Source organism: Hirundo rustica, chromosome 3, assembly GCF_015227805.2.
Source record: "Hirundo rustica isolate bHirRus1 chromosome 3, bHirRus1.pri.v3, whole genome shotgun sequence".
Classification (NCBI taxonomy): Eukaryota; Metazoa; Chordata; class Aves; order Passeriformes; family Hirundinidae; genus Hirundo; species Hirundo rustica.
In genome coordinates this window covers 89,711,869-89,731,442 of record NC_053452.1, presented here as the reverse complement: position 1 = coordinate 89,731,442, position 19,574 = coordinate 89,711,869, and the positions used below count along the sequence as shown (strand labels likewise).

The 19,574-nt window shown below is 35.6% G+C and overlaps 1 protein-coding gene across 1 annotated transcript in view; it reads right to left on the bottom strand.

Annotated features, from left to right (window-relative positions):
* The window catches only part of EYS (eyes shut homolog), a 718,062-nt gene that overhangs the window by 257,970 nt on the left and 440,518 nt on the right, over positions 1-19,574 (bottom strand). The window contains 2 exon segments of the mRNA XM_040058168.2: positions 12,159-12,250; positions 13,981-14,171. Of these exon segments, the coding sequence (XP_039914102.1) occupies positions 12,159-12,250; positions 13,981-14,171 (283 nt within the window).

Genomic DNA, 19,574 nt, shown 5'->3' with positions numbered 1-19,574 from the left:
CAAGGAAGGGAGGAAATGAATTTTGTTCCCTATTCAAATAAATAAATAAATAAATAAATAAATAAATAAATAAATAAATGGCTTTTCTTTTCACAGAACTTACACTTACACTACTACACTAAAGTCCACAATTTGAATTCAAATCCTGACATGGAACCATCCATATTTTTACAAAGTCATCACTGTTTCTGTTACAGTTACGATGGAAGTTAGATACTATCTTCAATTCGGAAACTTGTAATGTTCACTGGTTAGTGCAATTCAGGAATCATTTCAAACTCACCTTACCAAATTATTTTACCATAAAAGTTTTTATAGACATGACCTCAGACCTGCCAGCTGGCCTCAGTCCAGAGACTAGCCTTCAGATTTTAGTTTAATTTACTACTATACATATAAGTAAAGTAAAAACAACTATCTGTGCCTCTGGCCCCTCCTTTGCAGTTTCCTGCTTCTAGTTTCTTGCTGCTCACATCATACCAACCACAGATACTACTTGCAGAAATTAAATTTAGAAAATTATATGCACTTATTTAAAATTGATGTACATGTAAGTGTCACTTAGGGAAAATCTTGTCTCAAATTAGAGTACCGTATTCAGACAGCAGAAAGTTTAGAGTTGGATTTAGACTTGCAACACTGTAATTTTAAGTGAATCTTAAAGTGCGTTTTTAATTAAAAAAAAAAAAAAAAAAAGAAAAAGGTTACATTGTGGGAATTCATATTTACACCAACTCTGGAGTCCAATGTTATTTCTGACCTCTATACCCTCTGTTCTCCTAAATATAAGTTTTGTGCTTATGTCAAAGCAGCCTCAGAACACTGAACCCACTTTTAGTATCCATAAGTACCCTTTGGTGTTCCATAGCAAATAATACAGAACAAAGCCTGATGTATTGTTATTGGCCTGTGACTGGAGTCCTATTTTACTGTTTGTATGTTTCTGTCCCTGTAATAAGCTGCTTCAGAACATGAAGTAGAAAATTTTAATTCTTATAAGTGACACTAATGACCTCTTTTGAGATCCAAAGCAAAATAAAGTAGCTATGATAGAAGCTTTTTTTTTTTTTTTTTTTTTTTTTTTTTTTTTTTTTTTTTTTAGTTAGTTAGTTAGTTAAACAATCTGAGGAAGAAAACCTCACAATACACCACAGATTTGTCACTTGCATGATACTAAATTTTAACGTCTGCATGTCTGCTTTAAGGTAGAGTTCTGAGAATGTGTAGAATGCGAAAAATGTGATTTGTACCCAAGGTGTAGCATGACTAAGTAAGTTTTATCTTAAAGAGACTGTAGAAGAACAGTTTTTATCAAACTAATTGGTGGTATTAAATCACTATTAACTGTTATTAGGATCAATTTAATATAACTAATCCATTGAATTCAATGATATTACCAGGAAAAGGCAGTTGCTTATTATCTGTTGATTCATAAGAAGTTTGTGAAAAATAGCCACTCTGGAAAATTAAAAAATATGTGCAATATCTTAAACTTTGATTTCATATTGGGTTTTGATTTCAATTAAGATTTATTTTTTTTTAAACATTGCATTGATGCAAAATAAAATAACATTATTTAGGTGAAAAAAGTGCCATAAGTTTTAAACTTTTGTTTCAGTTTTCTTGATCAGTGCAGGGTGGGGCTTTTTTTCCTGTACTCAGACAGCTGTGTTAGCACAAAGTCTACTTTCACTATTCTCAATTTCAAGAAACTAAATTCAAGTTACAAAAATTATTAATGTCAAGTTTCTCTGACATAATTTCTAGGTTTTATCCATTTCCACTATTCCTTTCTCTGTGGCATCTTAGTTCTTGCAGAATGAAGAAAGTAATTGCCACAGTGATTTCAGAATAACAAAATGTATTCTGCCATGTCTGGCAATGCAGGACTGAGATCTTTCCTACACAGTTCAAAAGGAGTATCATCCTGTCGCATCAGCAGTATAACCTCATGATTGTTTAGTGACAGAAATTTTGTTTCTGAAAGAAAGTTAAATCGATCATTTTAAGAAGACAAACTTCAAGTTAGCATCTTAAAGAAATTCTGAAGTTAGCAGAGCCTGTAAATATATACAATAGATATTGTGGGGCCTGGATAATCTCAGTCATTTTATACAGTTACAGGTGTGGTTTGAATGGCAGCTTAGGCAAAGGACCCTATATGAGCCCTGGAAATATGGGTCAGTAGCCAAGCAAAGAAAGAAGAAGAATAAAGTGGCTTAAACTTGGGAAAAACAACCAAGACTTTTGTGGCCAAAAGTGCCCCTTTGAAGGAATTCTGAATTGTCTCCCCTTTGTTAGAGTAACTTATCCAAAAAGACATGAGCTCTCTCATTAAGGGGAGACTTTATTTAACACACAAGAAAACTAGGTTCTTAAAAGGTTATTTTTTAAATAATGAAAATGTAGCAATAAGTATGGTTAAATAAAAGCCTTGAAAGCAAATCTATTCCCTAACTTGAAATAAATTTTCTACTCGATACAGCTGGTCCTAAATAAAATCTCCCTTCCAAGGCCTTACAAGGCTCACCTTGGTGTTTGGCACCTATAACAGGAAGACTCTGTCTTCTTTTTTTCAGGGGTTTCTATCTGTGCTGTTGCTGCAGAGTCTCTGCAAGCTCCATCCTGCCCTTCAGGGAGAAAAAGCTTATTTGCTTTCAGAAGAGGTGCAGTCTCCCTGCCTCCAGATAACTCTGACTGAAAGGGATTCATGTGGGAAAAAGCAGAAAGCCAGCTTCCTTCTTGCTAAGTAGAAGTTACAGTGTACAGAAGTCACACAGCACTGTCTGAGTAAACAAGACTGCTATACTGCTTTTCCTGTTATTTTCATATCCTGCTTTATTCAGTAGAGAAAGGGATTGCTTGCATCATCTTTCAAATACCCATGCTGCCTCATATCTGCTGCAGAGCAATGACTTCAGTAAAAATTAAAATTTATGTCTTGAGGTTTCTGGATGCAATGTGCAGTTCCTAACAGCATTTTTCTCCCACTACAGAATAGGCTAATTATTTTCATTTCTCCATTTTCCAGACGTGTCTCAAATAACAGAGTGGTGAAAAGGTATCTAGCAGACAAAAAGATCTTTAAGGTGAGAGTGAATTACATCTCTTATGTCTTTGCTGCTGGCTCAGTCCTGAGCATTACCTCAATACCTGAGACATAGGGTTAGCAGGGTCAGAAGGGAATCTTTACCCACCTTTTATTTTCAGCTTTTTGCTGAGGTGAGATGTTAATTTTGAGGAACTAAGGATTTTTAGGAAAGTTAAGATAATAAGTTGCTGAATTAGCTGAAGTAGATAGGTAATCTTTGTTCGCAGTTAACAGAAGCCGGATCTTAGATAAGCTACCCCGGATTTAGTAACTCATTGCTTGTCAGGTTTATGTTTATGTAGCTGTGCTTGTGATGAAAAACAAAATGTGGCAAATAGGACATAAGATAGCTGCAGATTTCCTGCTTAAAGGACCCATTGGACACAGAAAACTATAAGTTCTACCAAGGATTCATTTGTCATGAATGCATTGAAAAGGTAGAAAGGTCAGGACGAGGAAGACTCATCTTACTTCCTCATTTTTGGTGACCCCTCCCCAGAATAGACCCCCGACTCATTTTAGGAAACAAAGTACGCATGCTTAATAGCCTTTTTGCCAATTAGGATACGAAGTGAGAAATGGGAGGTGACAGGAGTATGAATATGTATTTGTATTTTGGGTATTCAACACTTTTGTAAATAAAAGGCTTTGTAATTACCTGTGAATTTCGCAGTGCGAATTAGGGAAATATCCTGCGTGCTGCTCGGCCGTAATAAACATACACTTTCTAACTTTAAACTCTTAGAGAGCTTTTGTCCGTCACAGTTGGGTATTGATACTAGATCAATACCCATATTTCTTTAATAAGTCAGAGGTACTGGCTGGGGTTTGCCAGAGAGAATGATCTGTATACATAAACTGCCCACCAACGTTGTGGGTTTAGTAAGAGGTAATCACAGTAAAGTGTATCTTAGGAAAATATTTAATAGAAGGGCTTGATTTAACTGAAGTCGATGTTTTTCATAGGCTTCAAAATATTGATCAGCTAAGACACAGACGAAGTCAAACTAGTGGTCCTTTGGTGGTCAAATAAATTTTCCTTTCTGGCCTGAAAATAGAAACCCAAGAAATTTTAGAAATTTTAACTTAAATAAAAATAGAAGATTATGTTACCTTATGCTGCTGCATTCAAAACATGTCATATGTTCATCCATAGAGTTTTTAAAACCTATACTGTATTTTTTCTACTAAGCTTCCTTTGTGATAGCTAGTATATTTACTCCTTATTAATATGCATATATTGTGTAAAATATATTGATATCACATATGAAAACCTACGTTCTTAAAATCACTTTGGTTACAAAATCAATTACCTCAGTGCATTTAAGTGTATATAAGGGAATACCAGAATGTGTTTATTATATATTTTAGGTCTGCTTTCCTAAAACCAAAATCCATTCAGAAAAAGGATACTGTTACATTCTATTATATTTTATAAGAAAAAATATTTATAATGTATTTTAAAAGTCAGCTGATAACATTGCTACTTTATTTAAAAAAAAAGCAATTTGAGTTGTTCTGGTAAAAAAAAATTTGAATGTTTTGTGAAACTAATAATGTGAACAATAGAATTAAGAACTATTCTATAGATCACATGGGATAGAACAGGATTGAAATACTCTTAAACAGAGAACCAGCTAAAGACTTGTCCTGAGGAAAAACCTCCAGCAAATAGATAAATTGTTTAGACAGTATCTCTTAAGATATGGCATTTGGTGATATGCAGCAGTCAGTAAGAGAGGCAAGTTGTTTCTTTGCTTTTTGTAATAAAGAGAGACAAAGAAAGGCAATTTCTAGTACGGAAAAAATTTCTGAATCTAGAATTAAAATATACTTTTGTTTTCTATAATAAAGGCACTTCAGAGAACAGTAGTACCATTAGTTGTGGTACAGTAATCCTACTATTAAAGTTTAAGATTTTCTCTTGAAAAAAACCAAAAACTGGTGTTTTAAAAACATCTAAGATTAATAGAACATGTCTTCAGTGATACACTGTACTTGAAACTTATTTCTGGTATTTGTGCACAAAAATTATCTTCAGCCACAGAAATCTATGCTTAAAAAGGAAACTGGGTAAATATAAATTAATACATGGTCTATCTCTTTCCTTAATAATTGATCAACAGCAGATATAATAAATGTATTTTCCTATTTGACCTGTGTATGGATCAACCCATGTATGGATCAGTTTTTTATCTGTGTTTTTTAGGGAGATGCTGTTATTGCTCTCTAGCACCCACAGAGTCATTATTTCCATAGTGCTCTAAGTCATTAAAAAGGGAGAATTATCATAGAATAATACAATAATTAAAGTTGGAAAAGACCTCTAAGATCACCCAGTCAAACCATCAACCTATTTTTTTAAAAAAATACTTCCAGTGGTGACTCAACCACTTTTTTGGGCAGCCTTTTCCAATGCTCAACAACTAATACTGTGAAGAATTTTTTCCTAAGATCCGATCTAAACCTCCCCTGGTACAACTTGAGGCCATTTCCTCTCATCTGGTTACTTGGGAGAGAGGACTGACCCCCACCTGGCTACAACCTCCTTTCAGGTAGTTATAGAGAGCAACATGGTCTCCCCTGAACCCTGAACCTCCTTTCCTTCCAGCTAAACAACCCCAGCTACAAAATAGGAAGATACATTAAAGTGCATTTAAATTATATAGTATTTATGAGATAAAGTAAAATATAAAATTAGTCACAGGAGGGAATATTATTGGCTTGATTCCTCTTCTACTTATCTGTGAAATGATTAAAATCAAATTAACTCTCTCTAAATGTACTATGCGTGCTCACAGAATGAACTGCAAAACACATATATTCTGACTAGCAAGATTTTTGTACTTTTCCTCTATTTAGTGTGTTTTGATTCTTATTTGGCTTCAATTTCACAGTTCATAAATCAGAATCTCCTTTGATTCTGCTGCTTCAATCCAGCATTACCATTTTTGTGGTCCTGTCATGCTCTGTTAGTGGGCAGTAATAGTGTCACCGTGTAACAGAAATCTTCAGCCCCCAGAAATTAGTTGTCCACTTTTTGAGCTACTTATGCCAATAGTCAATCTATGCTGTTACAACATTAGTATCTTTTTCCTTTCACAAGTATTTCATAATACCTGTTTTGGGGTATTTCCTGCTCATTTTTCCTGCTCATCTCTGTGATAGGTACCACATGTATTTGGCGCTAAATTTCTTTATCTTTGTCCAAAATCCCCAAAGCAAAATGAATAAAGAATCCTTTCAATTTTCTTCATGATCAACTTATTCTTATTTTCCTCTTAACAAACACAGGTCTTGACATCAGTATCAATATTTCCAATGTTTTAATTATTTTCATTCCATATTAAATGAAAATGCCTGTATTTCTAGACTATATTCTCAAACCAGTTTGTTTTCAGTGACTTAGCATCTCTGCAATGTATATTGGACAATAAGTAGCAGCTATAATCTGTTTAGGATTTAGCATACAGTGAAATTAAGAAGATACAAATGTCATCTTATTACCAGTGTTAATATATCATAAATCAATTGGACTAAGTATAATAACCTGTACTTTTTCCAAGTAAGCTCCGCTCATCTGGGAAAAGTTTCAGACTATATAAAAATTAGAAATCATTAGATAAGTCAGCACTTTTATTTCATTCATTCCTAGTTTTACACTAGGCACTTTAGGAGGGGCTGAAAAAAAAAGACCAACATGACTGTGGCTAAGAAAGTAGGTTTGTGAAGACCCTGTCAATGGCCAGTTTAGAGGTCCAGCAAATTCCTAAACCTTTTGTATTGGTAACAAATATAAAACAGGCTAAATCCTGCTGGATCCAAGTACTTAAACTTTTTACATCTGATGCAAGTCCATTGAGAGCTTTCTTGGGAGATGCAAAGAAAATTAAAAGACCCTGAAGTTATTTTATATCAAGAATATATTTCTCATTGCATTTTATAAATACAGAATACAGTTTTCTAACTGAACAGCAGTAATTGCTAATAATGTATTTTGACTTACACTGGTTTTTGAGGATATGGACCATTAAACATGTTTTCATTAAGTAGAGTATATAAAATTTACATGGTACATGAAACAACAGATGAGTGACTTCTTCACTCCTAAGGTGGTATGCTAAAAATGAAGGTCAAAGTTCTGCACTTTTGTGATAAAGTAAAAATAGGAATTTACAATAAAAGTGAAATAAAAAGAAAGACAAATAAAAAAGAGAAGCAACTGCTGGATTTGCTACACACTCTATCATATGCTTATCTTACCTGCCTAAAAGCCCTAGGAAAATATGAGATTTGTAGCATGCTGTGAAGGATAATAAATACAATATACTTTGCACCATATGGATTATCTCAGACCCTCATAAAAATCTGCCAAAAGCAAGAAATCTACAAGCTCCTGAGTGAGCATATGTTGCATTATGGCATGATTAGAAAGGTCTTTTTCTGATTAGAGGAATCAGAAGAATTTTACTTCTCAAAAGCAGGACAATCAATCACCAAAATCTTATAGGTAACTAGTACAAAGCTCAAAATAAAAACAATAAGAGTTAAAGGAGAAGAATAAAACACTCTTTGGAAAGCAATTGCCAGATTTTGCATTCAGTTTCTGATAGAGCACATACACCAGATTTTAATCCTAATGATCTCAGACAATTAAAAAATTTCAATGTGGATTGACTCATATGAATGAGTGAGGATGTATTCATAATATCTACTGCATAATCAATTTGTAAGTGGAAAAAATTTCTAAAGCAATTGATAATTATGATCTGAGACTAAAAATAAAAATACTTTTCATATAATTAAGGAAACTATTTTTATCAGTACTGCAATGGAGAATATGGGGCCAAGAAAAGTCAAATTTCTAATATTGTTGCTGCAATTTGGTTTGTTTCTGCAATACAAATAATTTTATCAATTTGTTTTGATGACAAAGATTGAAGATAAAAAATCTTAAAGCAGTTAATGGAGGCAGTTAATTATAAAGGCTGGAATGAGAAGATTGTGGTTGAACATCCCCTGCATTGCCAGTAAGAAAACTGTATCTTCACTATAAAACCAAACATATAAACCTTCTAATGCTTGAGTCTAATATTTCCTTCTCTTCTTAATATCCTGCAGTAATCCAATCCCTCTGGGATATTGCCCACATCCATTTTTCACTGTAGTTTACTCACCTCCCTGGTAACATTCCTAAGAAAACCAAAACTGTCAGAAATGTCAGAGAAACAGCTGAAATTGAGTTTCATTAACAGACTTAGTACACAACTACAGTAGTTTACACATGAAATGGAACTCTCAGGCACTGCTCTGAGGGAAACCTTGGCAACATGGTGGTTTTAGTAGCCAACGCCACAAATTAGACTAATCGAATGCAAAAAGTTATATCCTAACCCAAATTATCCAAGATATCCCAGATTTTGAAGCATATATACTCCTTATATTGTACCAAAATGTATGAAATTGTTACAGGTTTTGTAGTCACAATATTCCATCATCAAGAAAAATGTACTTCAACAATGCTACTTTTCTTTCAGCAAGAATTATTGTGGTGAACCATGAGAACTGGACAAAAGACATTGTCTGATAGTAATATGCACATTTATTTGCAAACATTATATGGTGTGACATTTCTTTTATTCACATAAAGAATTATTTCTATGGGATAAAGGAAGCAGTAAAATGTTCTCCTTTTATCAGAAAAGGAAGATATTATCACCATCTTTTCTTCACCGTACTTAAACTTGTACTAAACAGCATTCACTACTTTTAAGTCTACTTTCATTTACTAAGATATTGTAGAGGCAGCATGCTCTTTGAAGATGGCTTATCTTCCGTAGCTGAAATGCATTGCTTTCCCTGAACTGAAAAGACAAATCCTTTCCATCACAGGACTACATCAAAAGAGCTCCAAACAATTAGGATTACATTAAATAGTAAAAAATAATATTTTCTTTTAATTTTTTTTTTATTTTCATTATCCACAATGTCTGTTCATAATGCTTAACATACGCACAATAAAGAAAATCCTATGTGCATATCCACTGTTACAACATGCATTATCTCCTATATTTCCATTTAACTTCACCAGTTTCCCAGATACCATTGTTCAAAACTTAACTTATTTATCTCACTGAAAATTAGTTCTGAGAAGAATAAAAGTTGACAAGCCTCTAGAAAGTTGCTGAATAACTTACAGCAATTTTTCATCAAAGTTATTTTATTATGCTGTATTACACTGTATTATTACACTGTATTATTATGCTGTATTATTATGCAGTGGATTAAATAAAATGACAACTTTATAAAACAATTAACACATATTTCAAGACTGACTCTATCAAACTTAACTGTTAATAATATATATTTAATTTTCAATAAAGGAAAAAATGTAAAGCAGATATATATAGGATGTATATTTCATAATTAACTCAAGCACATGTGAAAATGCATGAGATGACAGTGAGAAGCAACTCCAAATCTTTCTGACATCTACATCACTAAGATTTTTAATCTTAGAATCATAGAATCACAGAATTTTTTGGGTTGGAAAAGATCTTTAAGACCATCAAGATCAACTGTTAAATCAGCATTGCCAAGAACAACTCTAAACCATAGCCCTAACTGTCGTGACTATGTGATTTTGAAATGTCTCCAGGGATGGTGACTCAGCCACTTCCCTGTGCAGACTCTTTCAGTGTTTTACAACCCTTTCTGTGAAGATTTTTTTCCAAATATCCAACCTAAACCTCCCTGGTGCAACTTGAGGCCATTTCCTCTTGTCTAATTCCTTGTTAGTGGGGCGAAGAGACTGACCCCCATCTCACTATATAGGGGGTTGTAGGGAGCTATAAGGCCTCCCTTCAGCCTCTTTTTCTCCCAGCTGAACGGCCTCAGCTCCCTCAGTCAGTTCTCATAAGACTCCCACAATTGGCCTTGACTCATTGATTCAGTCTGCCCAGATCCCTTTGCAGAGCTTTCTTACTCTCCAGTGAATCAGCACCCTCACCTGATTTGGTGTTATCTGCAGAATGTCATCTTAAAACAATATCCAGAACTCTTTCCAGTCTTCTAAAGTGACTAGAAAGATTAATTATTAATTGCTCAATAACTAACCTGACTCTCATAAATGGTATGCATGCCTTCTTTTTCAGCAGGAAAAATAAGTGTGGCCCATTTCCTGAGCTGTCCTGAAATAATTTCTTGCAAATGAAAGACAGTTCCTTTCTTTTTAGTGTCAAAAGGAAAAGCAAAATGTAAAAATTAGGTTGGTTTTCTTTTGTCATGGGCAATTGTCATGGCCTGACTTAGAGACTCAAGTTATTTTCTACTTGATGGAGTAGGGGGAAAAGCCATAGAATAAGTGTACTCATTAAAGCATCATGGTAATTAGTGAATCTCTGAGGGATGACAATGACATGGCAGCTTGAATGCTTCAGTCCCAGGGGAAAGGCTGTTTTTGTAAAGACTTCCACATTACTCAGAGTTCAGGTATTCATACTTATCAGGATCTTAAATCTTCCTTAAAATGAACAACAAAGGAATAACAATTGAGTTCTAATGGATATAAACTATCTAAGTAACTAGAATTTTGTCTCCACTCCCTTTCTGTGTCACTTGGGATTTGTCTCCATTGGGATCCTCTCTTAGTTGTTTTTAATGGGCTTGAAGAGTACTTGGGTATTTAGCCTCTATTCATATAGAAGTTACTTAATGATTTTATCATCTTTCTATGTCTTCTCTAAAGACTATTTTCCAATTTACTTTTTCTATTTTGATAGGGAGAAGGAGTCATAACCAGGAGATAAACAGAACTCTGTATGTTATTAGATTTTAGAGACTCTCACTTTTATCAGTGTCATAGAGATACTGTGTTCTATTTCTTCCTGGTCACAGAGGAGCTTACCCTTGCTTTTAGCTTCCATTAACATAGCTTGGTTTATGGTATTCATTTTTGGGTGATAAGCACAACTGCAGTGGATTACTAGATTTTGCTCCTTGCATTAATTTGTGGATGTTACTGAGTGGTCTGGACCATGAGTGTGGTTTAACTTGCTGGAAAAAATTATGGTAGCGATGGGAACTGAAATGCAGTAACAAAATTTAGCTCTCCTCACTGAGTGCTCACTGCCACGTCTGAGGCAGCAAGGTACAGTATAATGGACACACACTCCACTACATTTCCCATGGAATGAAAGGAGGACAGTATGGCCCTGCAAAAGTTCTTCATTTAACATATGGACAGATATAGCTATAAAGGGCCTATTCCAGTAAAAGTTTTTTTTCCCTCTGCACTCCTCCACCAACTTTTTAAGGACTAACTTACTCCTGAGAGACAAGCAGACAGCTAGCTTGCTTTCTTCTTGCTGTGTGAGATGACTGGACCTATTTTAAGCAACCAAATAGGAACCCAGAGAGCCCACTAGGTGCCTAACTTCCTTATAAAGTGAACCCAAAACTTTCACTTCCAAGGCTGTGGATTCTATGAGCATGGATATTTGGTCATTAGATACATCTATGTACAAAAACCATAGAAAGTCTACTACCGAGCTAATTTTCTTACCTCATTTTATTTTCATTTTATTCTCCTTCAGTTGCAAGCATTGTTACTTTTACAGGAATAATAAATCCTATAACAAGTTGCAAGTCATGGACAGCAGTGAAAGTCACGATGCTGCTCCTGTCTATCTATTTTTTTTTCTTTTCCCCCAGATTTTTCTATAAGTCACACTCTCATTATTGGGAATTCAGCTGTTTCCTGGACTGGGTAGCTTGGAGCTACAGCTCAGCGTCTTCCCTGACTGAATGTTTCTGTTTGTTACAGTAAATGATTTCAATGAGAATAAATTTATTTCTACTAAGCACATCAGGGATATGATGCGCACTGTCCAACTGTAGTTATAAATATCCTTTCCAAGGATGTGTTGTAGCCTAGACTGCTATAAAATTATTCTCCTGTACATCTTCAGGTATCATAGCTAATGAGATATAATATCTGTGGAATTTACTAACTGTCCAATCTATATAATCTTTGAAACAATGATAAAAGCAGACAACAGTAACTTACCTAATTTGCACGTTATACCAGTGTCCATCATCCACTCTAGCAGTGGTAGTGATACTTTTGACTTCTGCAGCTTCATCACATAAATACTGGTACTACAGAGTGGGAAAAGGTTTTAATTACATTATTTCTCATAACTAAACAGTTTCAGGCATAGAAACTTGCATTTTTAAGTAATAAATGGTTTTTAAAAAATCTGAAGGGTGTCATGTGTATCGAGGAAAATTAATGTTCCATTAAATGAGCTGGATAAGGAAGCCTATTATATCAGAAATATGCAAGTATACATATATGATTCCTAGCCTGCATGAAAATTCTTTAATCACTGTGTACTGTGCAATCAGATATTACGGGTCTGATTTACAAAGAAGTCGACCATCTGCAACCCATCTGAAATTAACACTGGCCACGGGTGAATTTTCCTTACCATTTTATGGCTTCCTTACACTTCCAAACACGTAATGTAGCATGCAGGCTTGAGCATTTTGGAGCACCATTTAATTTCCTATACTAATGTGAACAAGCACTTGATTTCATGGTTTGTCTACTTGTAATTGTAGCTTGATTGTGAGCTTAGAACCATTTGTTCATTGGGCTTTAAATTTACATTTAATTGACCAGCTTTGTGAATGATTAAGTGAATTCAATTAGTTTTAACAGGGCACGCTGGGATCTCTGAAGAGATTTGTGTCAATTAAAGCACTTTCATATTTTATAGAGCTTACGATATGTTAGAAAAATATTTTTCTGCATCATTACTTTACCATGAATACAAGTAAGATGAACTTAAATCCATGAGCATTTTCTAAACCTTGGATAACTTACTGCCTGTGACTAATCTCATTTTTTTTTCTGGAAAAAGATAGACACAATATAATAAAGGGCAAAAAAAAAATCACAACATAACAAAATAAAGTAAAAGGTAATTTTGTTATTTTCCATTCACCTTGAGTTTATATATCTGTTTAGTATGCTCATGGTCTTTAAACATGAAGGAAAATATAATACAAAAATTCTGCTTCTAACAGACATTTCACAGTTCTTACAAAAGAATATAATTACAGGTACTTTGGGCAACCTTTAGCAGGAAAATAGGAGATAAGGTATGAGAGAAGTAACTTTTCTTTTAGTATCTTTCTATAGCCTCTTTAGCATCTGCCTATGTCTTCATAAAGCTCTAGCTTTATCTCTTCCTCAGAAAAGATGGAATCATTTGTGGAAGGTAAAGACATGCTATGACACACACTTTATTTTTTAAAGTTTATAAACCAATATATCCCTAGTTAGTCTAGGAATATAGACTAACTAGGAATATATAGACAAAAGCCAAAGAATTTTTTTTCCTGATGCTGTGGAACTGTGGCTTAAATAATAGGTGAAGTGAAAGATTTCAACATAGAGATATGTGGTAAAAAAATTTACACTGTTTCCTAACAGGGTAAATATTCCTATGACAATTCACTCAGTTCCTATACCTATGTCATAAGCCTTCCTTATGACAATTTTAATGAAGTTCCACGTGAGGAAGTTCAGTTAGTTTAGGTATAAAATGGAATAACTTAATTTGTACCACATGTAAAGACAAAACCTACATTTTTCTGGTATTATGTTTTAGTGTGTACTCCTGTGAGTCATATTGATCATATTAGCCAAGAACTGGACATAATAGACAGCAAGTTAAACAATTATTTTCATTAAAATATTGATGTCAAGAATCTCGGTGGCTTTATTTACTAACATCTACAGTATGAAAACAAAAAACAAATTAAAATATTTGCAGATTCTAAGATTTATTTTCCTTCAGTGGGAGATTTTGATGGCTTACCTCTAAAGTACCATTTTTGATGACAAGCCGAATTAAAAAATGTTGTATTGTTTCCAGGCTCTGTTCAATATTTAAGAGAAGTCCATGAGGATTATAGGTCCTAAATTCCAGATGGATGAAATTTTGCATGTTCAAATGTAAGCCTTGAAATTCCAGGTAAGAATCACCATAGTAGCGAGCATAACTAAAATCTGTGAATAGAATTTTGAGACATGTAAAGATACAAAGACATTTTTCTTCTTCACACACTGCTTTCTTATTCTGGTAGTGGCAGCAAAGATATAGGATCATTTTTTACATCTTTCAAGGTCTCAGATATGAATCTGAAAAATGATATTAGTTATCTTCTGTCAAAGGTTAACACTGAGAGTTTATAAAACCAGACATAAAGGTTTTGGTCAAATTATATTAAACAAGCATGTAGAACTGAAATCCTAGGCTACAAAGATGAAAGACTTGGTACATATCTAGAAGTTTTGGATCAACATTTTTTTCAAAGTTAGGTGTTTTCATCAAACCTAGATGCAAAAATGAATGGGTTTGAGGCCTTTACAGAAACTACACAGTATGGAAAGGAAGGAAGACATTCTACAACCTAATTATGAAGTTGGTATCTTAATAACATATCAACTATGTTGTGGTGCTAGGGTGAAAGCTGAAAATTTCCCTTGGGTCTACATACAGCTTGTCTGATTTATCTGTAAACATCTTTACATTCAGCATCCTGTGCAATACCTGGAAAGGGCAGCTGCAAATCTTATTTAAATAGAAAAGGTATGTGTGGCTTCAAGCGTATCAGATGACATATGACTACACTTAAAAGGGGATTATTTTATTTTTGCCGGGAAACTGAGTGGGAAAGGAAGGAAAGGAAAGGAAGGAAAGGAAAGGAAGGAAAGGAAAGGAGGAAAGGAAAGGAAAGGAAAGGAAAGCAAAGGAAAGGGAACGGAAAGGAAAGGAAAGGAAAGGAAGGAAAGGAAAGGACAGGAAAGAAAGGGAAAGGAAGGAAAGTACAGGTGGAAAGGAAGAGGGAGAGGAGAGGGATCGTGGAGGGAGAGGGATCGGGAGAGCGGTAGGTGAGATGTTATATGGGCGTATTGAGATTATAGTAGGGAGAGGGCGTGTGATATGTTCTATGTGCTTTCTTTTCTATTTATCTTTCTTTCTCGTTTATTTTTCTCTTTCTATTTCTCTTTCTTTCTCTTTCTCTTTCTCTTTCTCTTATTGTGTTTTTACAAGGGAAGAGACATGCATATAGGTAGCTGTTCATATACAGCTGCAGTCTTGCACTCTGGTTTCTGTACTTGTACTTGAGGCTACATTTGTCTGCTCACAAAGATTTTAAATTATGGGTTCTCTTCCATACCTGCAACATGGGGAGTTAAGTTTATTTTGATTTTTGTAGAAGCAGGTATATACCTTAATCTCAAGCATACAATTATTTGTTTGATCAGCTTCATGAGACTGATAAAAATGTAAAGAAATATTAACAATCCACTCATCTCATGAAAAATGTTGGTGCAACAGTATGAATCTGTATACAATACACAACACATAAGTGAATTATTCCATTTCACTTTGATCAAATTTCACTCAATCATCTCTACAGGGGTTTAGAGTACCTTTGAAGGCCACAGACCTCTTTTTATTTTCCAAAATATGTAAAATTTTAATCTGTGGTGACAACAACTCCAATAGCAAATACTTCACTATATATGCTTACTTTCTGAACAAAAATGATACTGGGATAAAACAAAAACTGTTCATGTTGAAATTTTGTGTATCACTGTAAGAGTATGCTGAATTTTATCCTTTTGGAACTTTGCATAAATCTGTTTACAAAGTCAGAGTCACTGTGGTCAAATCTCAAACAAATCTCTTAAGAAATTCTCAGTACTATATATGAATCATCAACATATGCACACATACAACATGCAGTAAAATAGACCAAAAAATTCAAGAAATAACCAGTGCTGCAATAAAATAGATTTTACAATTTTAAATGTATTTAATCCTTAAAAACTTTTTTGAACTACAAGCCTGTAGGTGTAAATTTCAGAAAATATAATTTAAAAAAAAAATGCTTAGAAAGATTTTTACATTTTATAGACAGGGCAATTTCTCAGAGAAAAGGCTTTAGAGAATAACTGCCAATCCCTAACCCTTGTTTGTTTTCCTTCCTGAGCTAGCCACTGAGCTCTAAATCTTTCTCTCATTCTGTTTGCCCTGAATTGCCCCTGAACAGGTTTTGCTTACCCCAAGGAACTACTCAGTTATCCCCACACTCCTGAAAGCCTGATATCTAACCATCTCTTTTTCTTGATCCATTTAGGAGATCAACTTGGCTAAAAGATGGGAAAGTTGCACACAACATGCCCTTTCTGCATTCCTAAATCCTTCTGCTACCATCCCAATATTTTGGATTGTTTTTATTGTTGGGTTTTTATTGTTGGGTTGTTTTTCTTTCGCACTTTTTTCAGTGTATAATAAAGTTGACATGTCACTACAGGTCGGAGCTATCTCAGATCTTCAGAGATTTCCTAACACACGACATTTGAGACCCTAGAACTCACAGAAGAGTAAAATCTGTAATCACGTGGAGAAAAAAAGAAAAGGTACGTGCAGGATCAGTTTATTCACAATTCCTGAAACTATAATTTAACTCTGATAACTGAGGCCAGACTGAAATATCTACTAAATTTCAAAGAAGACCAAACCATAAGCTAGTGGCACCTACCTTTTGCTTTCTCAATGTAATTGTAGCAAGCACACTGAGCACTGTGGACAAAACTGGTTACTTTATTCTGACCAACACCCATTTCTTTTTATCTTCATATTGCAACAAGTGATGACGCCTGGCAAGACAATACACTCCACTAGTCCGCGGATTTGAAGCCAGTTTGGCTTCTGGGAATCACATTCGTGCTGCTAAACAGAAAACTTCGTAAACAAATAATCTGCAGTAAAATTGCTGCGATTGCTCTGTGTCCACAAATATGGAAAGAGTTAATGGGAGAAAGCACTGAAGAATATTTAGCAGGCTCCAGGTTTCTCTAAAACCCATAAAAATATGCTACCTCAATTGCAAATAATCTACATAACTCCCCACAACAGCTATTAACATAAACCACTTGTGTGGGTTAACCTATTAAGATTCTCACATTGTTTGTAACAGTACACAGTTTCTTTTTATAGAACATAAGCTTTGCTTATAATCCTTCTACTGCATTTAGATGCAGGTTTTTCATTTGACCTCTGGAGTTGGTTTCCTAGACTGCTTTTTGTGCTAATGGAGAGGACTCGTCTCCCAAGCCTTTAGAAGAGAAAAAAGAAAAATTGAAACTGCATATTATCTTTCCATAAGAATGCCTATCACTGCTTTCCTAACACACAAGACCTTTGGCCTATAAAATCCTCTCAGCTTTAGCTTGCTCCCCTGCGTACATCCAGCTTTCCATGTTTTTTGTGCTCACTACACTTCATATTAATGTCTGAATGTTAAAAGGTTTGAGATTCAGCTGTAATAGTAAGCAGATACACAGGAAGGTCTGAAACCCAGTTCACAGGCAAGCTTCATTAACTCTTCCCACTCATTGGTTTTCTCTATTTCCAATGAGTACCAGCTGCATCAACTTCAGAATGCAGGCCTGCAAATTTAAAAATTTTTGAGAGCTACACAATTGTACGTCTTGTTTTTTAAAGGCGGGTAGATAGATAATAAAAACTTTTAATATGTTCACAAGCATGCACTCCTGGTGATTGAGTTTTTGTCTCCATGTATTTCTACGTCTAATGCATCCCCTGCAGTTTGCATGGACTCAGGCACAAAGAGGATTATAACAATTCTCTTCTTTCTTCTGCTGTTCTTTTTGTTATATTACACCCGGGAACACAATCCTACTGTTCAAGCTATTGGCCTTCTCTTTTTCATGGACATATATTTCACATCTTTTGTTATTCTTTCAATTAGAACTATCTTACAACATTTAAATAGAGGGCATTGTTGCCTACAGAAAGGACCTGTCATGAAAAATCAGAACAACTAATTTTCTATTTGAAATTTTCATTTCTTTTTATTAAGAAGGAACATATTTCTTAATAATATAAAACTGTGGTCAAAACCCCCCCCCCCCACGTATGGTTGTTTAAAACTGGATAATCCCAAAAGAAAAAATCAGAACAGCAAAACAAGAAAGTCAGAGCATGGACTGTTTCACAGGGCTGTTTGCAGACCCCTCGAGCCCAACAGCTGACTTCCAACGGATGTCCGCATTCCAGGTTTACACAAATAGCATGCAAGGAGCAGTGCTTCCCTCGGAACAGCATGTCAGCTTCCCCTATACAAAGCTGCCATGGCTTCCTCAGCCAGGGCGTGCTCATGGCCCACCACACTGGGCATCCAGCCCTGTGACCAGCTGCTGTGAGCCTGGCTGGCAGGACCCAGTGCCCTGCCCTTCCCACGGCCACACCGATGGCCGTGCCATTGGCTGCCATGCGCTGCACGGTTCCCTCCCATTCCTCGCTGATGCTTGTGGGGAAGTCTCTCTGTGTGCTCTGGTAGCAGCTCTGTGTTGGCTGGTGAGGGAGATGTAGGGACAGACAAGACAGCTGCCACCATCAGGCAGAATTTTGTATAAACGCGTGCGGAAAAGAAGCTGAGCCAGATGTAGAAGGGGAATAGGCATGACCAGAGGCCACGTCCCCGCTGGTAGGGATGGGTGGGCTGTTGAGACAGGAGAGGCTGGGAACTTGTGATGGACCAGAGGACATGCAGCTACTCAGGGCATTGCTGAAGGCAAACAAGGTTCTTCAGAGGACCCTCAGAACCAGCTCAGTCCAGAGCTGGTATCTGCAGAAAGGGGCAAAGATATGTGAGACCATTACTAAAGATTGTCTTCTGCTTGGTATGGAGGCACCAATACATTAGATATGTGAGACTGGAGGAGACTGCTGGTTTGAAACATTTAAGGCAGAGTGTGAGGAAAGGAGCAAGTCAGATCTTGCACTGGCAAGGCAATGCCTTGCTCCACAGACCCTGCAACCCTAGGGCCTATATTCCAGCCGTGCAGTGGGGCCAGTCCCTGGCACATGGGAGGTGATGCTCCATACACTGACCCTGGAGCCCCTAACCCAGCTCCTGAGTGGCAAAATGAAGTCCCACCTAAGGGAAGGGACCAGGAAAACTAATGGGTATGTAAGCCAGAGCACAAGCCACACACAGGTCTTGACCCTGCATCCTCCTGGAATTTCTCTCAGGTGAATACCACTGGAATCAGAAGCAGTAGTTATATTTGTTCTCTTCTGTATCTCTTCTCTCTTTCTTCTAATTCCTTCTCGAAGTTTGAGTAACTTAAAGTCAGATGGGTTGGAGTTTGCAAAGTGGAAAGGGCTTAGAGTTTGCTAAATTAATGCTTTGTGAAATACTTTATGTTGATTTAATGTTGCTCTAATATTAAAAATTTCCCTGATTTTCTGAAGTTTGACAGTAAAGCTTTATTTGTTTGCCCTCTTGAGAATATCTTATCAGTGTTTCTCTCTTGCATCTAACAAGTTGCAAAAAATAATGTTAAATCCTTTTAAAAGACTCATTGAGC